The 12,824-nt window shown below is 46.1% G+C and overlaps 1 protein-coding gene across 7 annotated transcripts in view; it reads left to right on the forward strand.

Annotated features, from left to right (window-relative positions):
• Positions 1-12,824, forward strand: part of atp13a3 (ATPase 13A3) — a 187,182-nt gene that overhangs the window by 64,531 nt on the left and 109,827 nt on the right. For all 7 annotated transcript variants that reach the window (XM_041211022.1, XM_041211039.1, XM_041211072.1 and 4 more), the window contains one exon: positions 3,773-3,907. In XM_041211022.1, the coding sequence (XP_041066956.1) occupies positions 3,773-3,907 (135 nt within the window). The remainder of the gene's footprint in view (positions 1-3,772; positions 3,908-12,824) is intronic.

A 12,824-nucleotide genomic window follows, 5' to 3' on the forward strand; every position in this document is an offset into this window, starting at 1 on the left:
TTTGCGAGGGTACACAACTTTGTGCATTTTGCCTGGGACCAAGAGAGCCAGGATGCAAGAGTGATTGGATTTGCCCAGATCTCGAGTTTCCCACAGGTACAGGGTGCGATTGACTGTACTCATGTGGCACTTAGATCTCCGTCGCAACAGGGGTCAGCTATGTCAACAACAAGGGCTTCCATTGAATGTGCAGCTGGTGTGCAAACACCACAAACACATCCTGCAGGTCTGCGCACAGTTTCCAGGAACTGTCCACGACTCTTGCATTCTCAGTCAGTCGCAGATCCCTGATATCTTTCAGGGTCCAGAGAGGCTGCAGGGGTGGCTCCTAGGGTACAAGGGCTACCTGTAGAGGATGTGGCTGATTACACCTGTGTGGTGGCCTCAGACATCAACAGAGTGAAGGTATAACGAGGATTATGCTGCAACTTGCAACTTGGTGGAGCAAATCATCGGGATGCTGAAAATGAGATTCCGGTGCCTGGACCTGTCTGGTGGAGCCCAACAATATTGCACACAGAGGGTGTCACACACCGTCATCACCTGTTGTGGCCTTTAATATGTGGTGCTGCAACAGAGAGAGGAGAAGGAGATGCAGGAGCTGGAGGTGGATATCGACTGTGATGAGGGTAAGGAGGTCCTCAAAGGCGATTATAATGTCGATGAGGCCCTTGCACTTGCCAGACGAGGCAGGCACTTGAGAGGCCCCAACAGCTGCCAGATTTGTGGAGGAGGATGATGATATGCAGTGAGGAGATGCCATGGATCCTCGCATTGCATCTATGAATGTTTGACTCTGGCCTGGCTTATGGAAGTGTACATACCCTCTGTAATAATGCTCCTGTCGTTGAAATGTGGTGGAGGCCCTAATTGTTGCTCAATTGTAGGAGGATGATGATGACATGCGGCGAGGGCACTCCATAGATCTTCATGTAGCCTCTTGAGAATTTCTGACTCCTGTCTGGCCGAGGGCAACTTGTTTGCACTCTGTGATGAAGGTCATTTCATAGAGAAGCAGCCATGAAATTTTAGAAGCATCTGATCCTTTGTCCACCTTCAGCACCTGATCCCTTCAGAAGCCCAGCATCACTGGTCACAGATGCTAAAGAGATGTGGGCCAGCCCCACCTTAAAAGTGCTGAGAGCATACAGAGAGAATGACGGAACTCTGTGACACCTGCCAACAACATTCTGGCAGCAATGACAAGCACTGCTTATCAGAACAAGGAACCATAGGCAGGGAGACACTCTTGGCAGTTTATTGACAATAGTGAGCATTATGTGCAAGGGATTAACACCCGTGCTGTGCAACTACATCACCTTAACTTTCCTAACTGTGCTGCTACGACTTAGTGCCCCCCAGACATCCACAGCAGAGGTAGAGGCAGCCTGCTGACAGTTATGCCCTGTCTGTGATGACCTTGGCAGGCGTCCTCTATAGGGTTGAGACTTGGAGGGCCTCGACCTGCTTTTGGGGTCCTGCTGTGTGGCAGTGGCACCCTCTGTGGCCTGTGGAGCTGGAACTGCTGAGGTCACAGGAAGAGGGGATATGTTTGGGCCAGACACTCCCAGAATCACCTGGATGGATGTCCCCAGGGAGTATACCTGTTGATCTTCCTCCCTATGGGGGCCCGAGGGCCCCTGGCTGACTCTTTGAGGAGAAGGGGTAGTTGGAATGAAATCGAGCGTACACACTGTTGGAAGCCAACTATGGCATCAGCGATGCAGTTCAACCCACGCAGCTGTGCAGGAGTGATGTCCTGGACCAAGGCCTCTACCAGTGTTGACCTCGGTGCATTGGCATGCTGGTGCTATCACCTCAGTCTGAAGGCAGATGGACTCCTCCATCATGTTTTGCAATCTGAAGAGTACAGTGGACATCCCTTCCTGATGTTTCCGAGCTGCTTTTGCAGCTCCAGCAACTGTGAAATGACCGAGTCCAGAAGTTCATCATCTGACTTGGACTCAGCAAATTTCTGGCCTCCAGCAGAGCTCTGCATACCGGACTCCTGGAAAGTCCCTACCGTCGCCTGCTGTGGATCAGAAAGTGTGATGTGCTCACCAGATCATGATCCCGAAGCTACTTTAAAGCTAGGTCCCACTGTGGTATGGGTTTCTGAGCTGTAGAGGGTGTAGGTGAGCACCTTGACGGGATTTCAAGGAGCATGCCATCAGATTCCTTTTCAGAGGTTACTTCGGGGCTTGATTGGCGGCCCTGAGTCATGGACTCTGTCAGCTGTTTGGCAGATGTGCCTGTGAAAGTAAGGAGAGATAATTAGTGCATGGCTGTGGCCTGAGAAACAGGACACATCACTCACATCACTTATGGATGTTGCACTGCTGGATCCTCACTTGATAGAGCACTGCCGGCCTCACCGTCAGCACAGGACCAGTCCAGATCCTCACCGGCCAGCTGGACGGCTCTTTTTTCAAAGTATGTGAGGACCTTGATTTCAGGCATTCCTCCACCAGTCTTCGACCTCTCTCTTGTTATGTACCAGCTTGTCCTGCATGAATAGAGATGAAGAGAATGTAAGCAGGACATCTGCCAGGCCAGATGATAAGTATGCCTGGCCTGTGTGGGTGGTTAGTTGTACCATGGACAGGATGAAGACAATGAAGGTGTGTGTGAGAGAGAATGAATGGTGATTGCCCTTGAAATGGCAGTGAGTGAGTTCCCTGTGGATGTGTGATGGGTTTGTGAGTGTGTGAGTTGAGAGTGATGAGAAGAGTGACTTACCCTGGCAGAATGAAGGAGATCATCCATCTTCCTGTTGGAAGCCAACACTGTTGGAAGCCAACTGGTTGGCTGTCCTCTTCTGGAGGATGTTGGCACTGACCACTGCTGCCACTGCCTCCCAAGCTGGATTGATGGTGATGCTGCCTATCCTGTGGTCAGAGCGAGGCTGGAGGACATCACAGCGGGCTTGGCATTGGCATCCAGAAGGTGCTCCAGGGACACATTGAAAAGGGAGCTGCAGTATGTTTACCTTTCAGGGCCATATCTTCTGTGTAGCAGTCCTGGGATGGACGCACTGAGAGGTGTGTGCATGGGGGAGAGGTAGAACAGTAAAAACAGCTGCAATGTAGTGTGACTGAGTGATAGTCTGCTGCTGCAAAAGAGGTTGCACGTGTGGATTTATGGTTAAGAGGAAATTGCAGAGTTATGTTGGGACGCGTCTATGAAAGGATTTGCAAATGAGGCTGTTGTAATTAATTAATTAGGAATTAGAAGCCAATGGAACTTAATGAGCTCCATTTGTCAAGATAAAATCCTGCTGGGAGCTTAAGGGTAGATTTGCCAAACAAGGTATTTGTAGCAAGGTATTTGGGTTGTTAAGAGCGTTGAAGTAAAAATTATGGATTGTGCACTTGTGATTTTCTGATCTAAGCCAGGCCTGAGACAATTTATCTTAATTTTAATTTTCAGTGGAGACTTCAATATTTTGTGTGTCAGACAGATTTTGTGCACATATTCATAGCCAAATTGATATTTTTAATATTTTTTGTAAGTCACTGTAAACATAAAAGTAATTTATCCTGTAGCATGCTTGGGACATTTGGATGTAATAAAATACTATCAAATTCAAGTAGTTTGATTATAAAATAGTTTCCTGAGCTTAATTGCTTGCAGTCAGAAAATGCGTATGAGATTGATATTTATGTAGATGTTTATTGATAAATTCGAAGTGTTGTCAATTTATGGATGTGATGTATGATGGTATAATTTTGAGGCAAGTAATTGATTGCATAATTTGTGTTTCTATTTTCAGGTGCTTAATCCTTTCTACATATTTCAACTCTTCAGTGTTATTCTTTGGACTTTTAATGGCTATTATTATTATGGTGTGGTAATTGTCATCATGTCACTTATATCAATAGTGACCTCCCTGCATACTGTCAGAAAGGTAAGGTTCGCAACTAGTAGTGATGCATTGTCTGTTGCAGATGAGTATCAATTTCTATTTTTTTTAAAGAAGTAAGGAAGGCAGGTATTTCAAATGGTCTTATTCCAATATGATGCATCTCAAACCACAAATCTGTCTAATGAGTTACTATTTACATTTTAAGTGATCTGGAGAATTACACTATTTAGAATTAGCAATATTAAATTTATATGCTACTTGAAGCATAACTCCTTGTTAATAGCAGAATAATGCATTGTGCGCTACACGGTATAAAACATTGTATTATTGAACTAAGCCCGAGCAAAATAATAGGAAACCCAATAGTGCATAATTAAATGTTTGAGATGCACTGAAGACCTGTCACAATTTCTTTTAAAAAAGCATTTGAAAAATCTGTTAGTTGACTTAGGGTGGTGCCTAAGAACAGTTAGCTTTTAATTGGCCCCTCATCCATTGGCTTTTACAAGTGGTCATTGAACATTGACATTGTTGCCAAGCTTTTCCACCATCTTGCTGAATTGTCACTGAATTGAAGTGGGGAAGGGTTGAATTGGATGTGGGGGAAGGGGTGTGAGGAAAATGAACCCATTCACTCCCTCCACATCATCCTCATGATGCAGCATGGGGGTATGAGTGCCCTTACCTGTTCTCCCAACTTTGCCCCGGGAGTGCACATACTCTTCTGATAGCGCTAACTGCTTCTCATGCTGATGGCTGAGGTTTTTGTTGTCTTCTTGCTCCATGTCTTCTCCGATCTGAGTGAAGCTCGTAATATTGGCACCTCAATGAATAGTTGAGGATGTACTGAGAGTAAGTAAGACAAACAAAACTTTAGAAAGAAATAATCTGGAAGTTTGAAACTCTCAAGTCAATAGTGGTGCACCAATCCCAGTTCCCATGGCTGTAGGATGACAAAGGCTGGGAACTGAACGTTCAAGGTATTCAACATTAAGGAAGGATAGCCAAAAAGGAAAAGGTGAAGAGTAGTGCTATTAATAAAGGATGAGATCAATACATTAATGAGAGAGGGTCTTAGATCAGAAGATCATGATGTAGAATCAGTTTGGGTGGAGCTAAGAAACAGCAAGGGGCAACAACTAGGCCACCAAACAGTAAAGGTAATATATGTCATGATTATAAATTAGGACATTAGAGGTGCATGTAACAAGGGTGATACAGTTATCATGGGGGAATCTACATATAGACTGGGTAAACCTAATTAGCACTAATGCTGTGGAGGATGAACTCCTGAAATGTAAGCCCTGGGGAGCTGATGGTGTAGTGGTGTTGTCACTGGAGGTAATCCAGAGACCCAAGGTAATTCTCTGGGGACCCGGGTTTGAATCCTGCCAAGGCAGATGGTGGAATTTGAATTCAATAAAAAGAAATCTGGAATTAAAAGTCTAATGATGACCATGAAACCATTGTTGATTGTTGTAAGAATCCATCTGATGTCCTTTAGGGAAGGAAATCTGCTATCCTTACCTGGTCTGGCCTACATGTGACTCCAGACCCACAGCAATGTGGTTCACTCTTAAATGCCCTCTGAACAAGGGCAATTAGGGATGGGCGATAAATGCTGATCTAGCCTGCGACGCCGACATCCCATGAATGAATAGTCACTTAATTGAACTTTCTAGAACAGTATGTTGAGGAACCAACAAGATAATAGACTGTTTTTGATCTAGTATTGTGTTGTGATGAAGGGCTAATTAATAATCTCATTGTAAAGGAACCTGTAGAGAAGAGTGATAGGATTTTACTTTAAGTTCAAAAGTGATGTACTTCAGTATGAAACTAGGGATTTAAATCTACAAAGAAATCTACAAAGAATCTACAAAGGTATGAGGGGCAAATTGGCTGTGGTAGATTGGGAAAATACATTAAAAGGTACGATGATAGACAGGCTAGCATTTAAAGAATTAATAAGTAGTTTAAAAGAAATTTACATTCCTTTGAGGGACTAACAATAAAAGCTAAAGATTGTAACAAAATCAGAAAATGCTGGAAAAACTCAGGTCTAACAGCATCTTTGGAGAGAAAAGGAATAGGGTTAATATTTCGAGTCCTTATGACTGTTCTTCAGAGCTCTGAAGAAGAGTCATAAGGACTCGAAACGTTAACTCTGTTTCTTCTCTCTCCACAGATGCTGTTAGACCTGCTGAGTTTTTCCAGCATTTTCCGTTTTTGTTTCAGATTTCCAGCATCTGCAGTATTTTGCTTTTAAGCCAAAGATTGTCTTAGATCAAAGAAAGAGCCTTATAAAGTTGCCAAAAAAGTACTTAGCTTGAAGATTGGAAGCACTTCAGAATTCGCAAAAGGAGGCCCAAGAAACTGATAAAGAAAAAGAGAACAGAACATGAGTGAACTAGCAAGATACATAAAAACAGACTGTAAAAGCTTCTTTCGGTATGTAAAAAAAAAAGATTAGCAAGGATAAACATGGGCAAAGACAGGAGAATTTATAATGGGAAATAAGGAAATGACAGAGAAACTAAAATACTTTGGGCGGAATTTTCCATTTTGGAGACAAAGTGCGGGGGCGGGTGGGAAATTCGGCATGATTCCTACTGCATGGCAGGGTGAATTTCATGGCAGTCTGATATTCTGCTTTTCAGCTCATTATTTATACATCAATGAGGAGCTTGTTGAATGTCATGGCAGGGCGGGCAGGAATTCATCTGCCCTACCATTACCTCATGGGGTCAAAGGTCCTAGTGGCATATTTAAACAGCACCCACACAGATATTCACTCACTGTACGCCAGATGGATTCTGAACTTCTGCATTACCCTGGTGCCCAAACCTAACAAACCCTTGGCTCCACGGTTCAGCAAGCCCTCCCTGGGGATTCTCCTCCTGCTATCCAAAAAAGGCAGGAGGTCCTTTTCCTGAGGGATGGGAGCAGGAAGTCCTTCCTCCTGACCACACCGACCTGGGAGGAGATTGCCAGGGAGGGCAGCACCCATGACCAGCAGAAATGGAATGCCCTGCAATGCAGAAAATGAATGAATGATCTGATGCACTCCACCAGGGTAAGTGAAACTTCTACTCACTCCAAACCCACACTCTTTTAAGGGCATCAGGCAGTCTAAGGGTTAGAGTCCACAGGGATGTCACACGTGACCAGCCTATGGGACATGAGCACTGCATGTCTACCAGCCACTTTAAGATCACCATCTCCTGTAAGATCCTACACAGACAGCACCTTAATCCCTTAGTGGGGATGGCTCAGCAGACACAACAGACTTGCATGCTTCTGAAATGTTCTTTCATCCATAGTGCTCACAGTTAATCCATCTGACTTTATTCAGGACAGATCTCCCACAACCGGCGGGAGAATGCGAAGACCAAAGTGGGTATCCCTGAGTTGAGGACATTCTCTTCCCATGAGGAGCAAGCGGCAGAGCTCGCTGGTGAGGACAGATCACTCCTGTGTGGAAGGCAAGATCGGTCTCCCCCCCAACAAGCCAGTGAGGGTCTGTCCAGCGTACATGGACAATATGGGGACAATGATTTTAAGGGACCTATTATGTTGGAGTCTGTCTAGTTAATCACTAATGATCTATTCTCTGTATTCTGGCCACCAGCAAGAAAAAGCAACATACAAGTGCCTCAGTCCCAGCACCCAGAGCACCTCGGATGAGGAATCAGAGGAAGCATCCGAGGAAGACCCATCATTGTGTTCACCTGCACTCTCCACCACCGCAGACACATGCACCTCGGTGGGTCCTAGTTCTAGAGTAGGATTGGGGGTCACAATTTGGTGATCACCTCACGGACATGTCCAGAGCAGATAAAGACAGTGGTGGCTGAGGTCTGTGACACTCGGAGGACTGCTGGAGACCAGGCATGTGCTGAGTCTGAGTCTGATGATGAACCTCTTCAGTCAGCCCTGAGAGAAATGCTGGAGATGCAAAGTCAGGCAGGGGAATATCAGACAGAGTTATCAGAGCCCATCACCAGACTGGGGCAAAGGATGGAGGAATCCATACAGGTTCTGTTTGATGTTCAGCCTGCGAGCACATTGAAATCTCCATGGGAAGGATGGTGACTGCCTTGGAGACTCAAGTCTAGTAGTTTCTGCCAGATTTGCACCTGGACCTGCATACCATCACGCTAGCCATGGTTGCATTCCAGCAGTGGCCATGCGAGAGGGCGATGGGGCACTTTGACCTCCCCCAGGTGCCTCTTCTCCTCAAGGAGCCAGGGAAGGGCACTCAGGCACCCAAAGGTAGAAGGAGCACCAGCCAGACACCCTGGGGGCATCCACTCAGGACACTCCAGGGGTGTCCTGCCGCTCCAATCGCCTCTGCCTGTGACCCCATCAACTCCAGCAGGCCAGGCTAAGGAGGGTGCACCCACCCCAGAACAGGAGATGCTTAACAGGCTGGGACTCCCCATCCCTCGGGCCTCCAGAGGATGCCCACGTAAGTAATCTCAGACAACAGGGTATAGCAGTCAGCAGGCTGCCTCCAGCTCTGCTGCAAATGTTAGGGCTGCACCTAGATGTAGCGCTAGGAAAATTAGAGTTTTGAAAGCACTATGGTAGCACGGGTGCTCATTCACTGTCTATAATCTGTACTATTGTTAGCATATTTCACATTTATCTCTCTCCAAGTCTCAAGTATTGAATGGCTAAGATGTGATGCAAGGTACCCACTTCATTTAAGGGTAAAAAATGAACCCCCCCCCCCTGCCAATTGTCTCCCATCTTGCCCCTCAGTTCCATTCAGTCTCACTCAATCTCATCACAGTGAATCACCTTTAGTTCCACGTGAACAAAGGCATTTGTTATATGAAAATGATGGCTGGATAATACACATGTAACCCTTGCACCTCAGGCTGACGTTCTGTGACCTCATGAGCGTTTTGTCTCTGAGTTTAAGACTGACTATTATTCCCTTATTAGCTCCCACTCTCCCCATGCATGATGCTGAGCGATGGAAGTTGGGAACCAACTAGGAACGCCCAGTGACATTTGAAATGTCTGCTAGACAGGAATGAGTGTGTGCTGTCAGAGGTGTGTTCATCCTGATGAAGTTGTCTACTTACCTGTGAGGATCTTACTTTGCTCCTGGACGACTGCTAGTGGTTCTTCACAGAATCCCCGTGTGAAGTCACAGAATGCAAATTGGTATGGAATTCATTGCATGGCGGCACACTCATTGACTTAGGGTTCATAGAAAGGATTAGCCTTTGTGAGATGGACAATGTTGAGGACTGTAACTATGAAAATGATGCTCTGGCACACCTGAGTGCTCAGCAGTAGCTGTGAAGGGACTAAGTTATAATTGACTGCTTTGTCAAAACCGACTGGGCCACATTTCTCACAAATGCCAAGGCAATGCAGAACATGAACTTGGCAAGCTTCTGATAAATACAAGATAATGAGTGAGAAGGTAAACAAAATGCTGGAAAAACTCAGCAGGTCTGACAGCATCTGCAGAGAGAAAAACAGAGTTGGTGTTTCGAGTCTGTATGACCTTTCTTCAGAGCAGCCTTCTTCACAATGTAATGAGTGTTTGTCAATAATCATAAGATGGTCCTGCTGAATCACTCTGTGAGGACAATGCTAACGTAACTTGCTTTTTTGGGTGCATGCTGTCATGTAACAGATCACAGCGTCCTGAGGTCCGAAGGCATCTTGGGGCTCAATAGCAAGATGCGGCCTCTGAATTATTCATGCATGAGAGCTGGCATTTGAAGAGATGGTGTTGTCTGGATGTTGTCCCTTGAGGCTGTCAAGCACTGACCATTGACAATTTTTTTTTGTCTTAGCGCTGCCTTACTGAGCTGCTGTCGTACTGGCATGAGTTCATCCATGTGTGCAATAGAGTTTCAGCCTCTTGAAGGATGCCATGGCTACTGACTTGTTGATGTCATGGTTGAAAGGACTGCATTGTGTAGTTGTTTAAGGACATGATTATCACATTCCACAATGGCCACAAGGTTCCTAGGCTACTGTTCCTTCCAAGGATGACCCCATTGTTAGGGCTGAAGGTGACTTATGCTTCCTTCCATGATCACTGGGAGATTGATGACCTTTCGGGATACGTTGATGATGACAGTGAAGGTGGTATTGTGTCCCTTGCATAGAAGCTTGAATAGAACTGCGCTCGTAACAACTTGTCTTCACCATATTCCTCCTGGAATCTTGAAACTATGAGGTTGTCACGGGCATATCTGTCTCGTCGTGCCTGTGCAATGGTATGCATCCTCATTTGGCTCGTCTGAATCCTTTCCCTCTTCAGATTCATCCCCTTCAATGTCCTCCTTGTCCGAGGAGACTTGTAGCTCCTCTATGTCTCATTGTAGCAACACCACCCCTCTTTTGCAGCACTAGGTTGCACAAGTGCAACAAACAATGATGATGCGGGACATTCTGCGCTGAGTATTGTAGAATCCTGCCTGACTGGTCCAAACATCTGAAACGCGTCTTTAAGAGCCCAATCTGCTCTATTAAGGACCTTGTAGCTAAATGTGCAGCATTGTATCTCTTCTCAGATGCACTCTGTGGCTGACAAATGAACATCATTAGCCATGTCTTTGGGGGTACCCCTTATCATCGAGGGGCCAACCCTCAAAGTGCTGAGCTCCCTCAAATATCTCTGGCACCTGTGAGTGACTCAAAATGTTCAAGTCATGTGAGCTCCCTGGGTACCTTGCACAAACATGCTGGATCTGCTTCCTGTGATCAATTAATTGGATGTTCAGAGAATGAAATCCCTTTATATTTATGAATCTCATAAATATCTTGAATTAGAATGAGAAGGAGGGGCCCATCGCCAATTGGTACATCCAGGGAAGCCTATCGCCCTGAGGAACAAGAGCCAGCAAGGCCCAAGGAAGATTCAGATGCTGACAAGGGCCAGATCCACAAAGACGTTTGACACAAGCAAGGGTCTATAGAAGGACTCATACATAGAAATGGGTGAAAGACAGTGCCTCAGGTGCCTTCACTTGTCTAGGGATGTGGTTGTTCATATTCGCCACATTCTCCGAGGAACTCACGTTGCACGAATTTGGAAGTCGTCCCCATGGATGACCCCATTCTGCACTGCGCTGCTGCCATGGAGGCCACGTGTGTACACTCGATGGTGCCCTGCACTTGTGAGAAGCCTAAGATCGCAGAAAATCCGATAGCTCTGGCAGCCTTGCTTGCTTCACCATGTGGAGCTTTGGGGGTATCCATTTATTGAAGCTTTATTGAAAAGGGCATCAGTCATCACCTTTGTGCATTTGTGTGTCACTGATTGTGAGATTCCGCAAAGCTCCCCAGCGGAGCCCTGGAAGGATCCACAGGAAAGAAGTTCAGTACGCTGATGACCTTCAAAGCAACTGGCATCTGATGACTTCCAAATCCGTGCAATGTGAGTTCCTTGGAGAATGTGGCAAATATGAGCAACCACATCCCTAGACAAGTGAAGGCGCCTGCTATAGTCCTTCTATAGACCCTTGCCTGTGTCAAACATCTTTGTGGATCTGGCCCTCCTGGTAAACATCTGAATCTTCCTTAGGCCTTGCTGGCTCTTGTTCCTCAGGGCGATGGTCTTCCTTGGTATACCAATCAGCGATGGGCCCCCCTTCTCATTCTAATCAAAGCTATCAAGAAGGCAGCATTGCCTACAGCCTGCACTCTCCACTCCCTTGTATTTGTGAACGGATGCAATTGAGCAATCAATGGTAGTTCCGGTGTATTGGTCTCCCTCCATATACAAGGCAATAAGGTATGCATTCTCCAGCCCTTGACTTTCCCTCAGTTTGCACATTGCATGCAAAGACCACCTTTTGGAGGCTGATCTCATCCTGGAGGATGGCACATGACTGAGTTTTCCCTTCAGATGCCACTGCTCATTCATAATGAAGATCTTAATTAGTGTCGAAGGGCCCAAGTTTTAGGAGCCACAGTTAGCCTTGTGTTGGTTATCCTCCAGTAGTCTTGACAACTATCGATACCCAATCCTTGCATTATGCCCTGACTGCAAGCATGGTGCCTTGAATGCCATGACCAGTGCACTGGGAACATGGGGGCTTGTAGGGCCCATACTGCCTCTGCACAGCAGACATGGCCATTGATGTTTTGACCATACGTCCATTCTGACATGCATCCGAGAGGATCAGATGCCAGTTAAGACCATATGTACCGCAGCACCTAAACTTAATGGATTCTTGCCTGAATGCGCACCATTAGTAAATGAGCAAAGCTCATTCATTGTGCATTTGACATTCGGGTCCTGCACTCAGTTGAGTCATGCTCTTCTTGGTTTGAGCAGGACAGATAAAGGGTGCCCCTTCAATCGGCCCAAAATTGCTGTGTTGAACTCCTCCCACATGCCTTGAAACCACCCCCCCCCCCCGATTGATTTTATTTCTAACTTGTTTCTCGGAACTGCGTCATTGTAAGGTGAGCTTGAAAATGGTGCTGCTGACCTTTGTGTGGGACACCAATCTCCAACCTTCCCCTATCACTCTCCTGTCCTCCTCCATACGCACAGCCTTCTAATTCCCCTCCCTCCTATCACTATCCAGCCTCCCCCTGTTGTTCCATCTGCAAGATGTACTGCAGCAACTCACCAAGGCTCCTTTGACAGCACCTTCCAACCCATGACCTCTACCATCTTGAAGGACAAGGGCAGCAGATGCATGGGAACACCGCCACCTGCAAGTTCCTTTCCAAGCCACATGCCATCCTGACTTGGAACTATATCGTAGTTTGTTCACTGTCACTGGGTCAAGATCCTAGAAATCCCTTCCTAACAACACTGTGGATGTACCTACACGTCATGGACTGCAACGGTTCAAGAAGATGGCTCACCACCACCTTCTCAAGGGCAATTAGGGATTGGTAATAAATGCTGGTCTAGGCAATGACACCCACATCCAGTGAAAGAATAAAAAAAATCCATTGAACCCAT

Source organism: Carcharodon carcharias, chromosome 2 (assembly GCF_017639515.1).
Source record: "Carcharodon carcharias isolate sCarCar2 chromosome 2, sCarCar2.pri, whole genome shotgun sequence".
NCBI lineage: Eukaryota > Metazoa > Chordata > Chondrichthyes > Lamniformes > Lamnidae > Carcharodon > Carcharodon carcharias.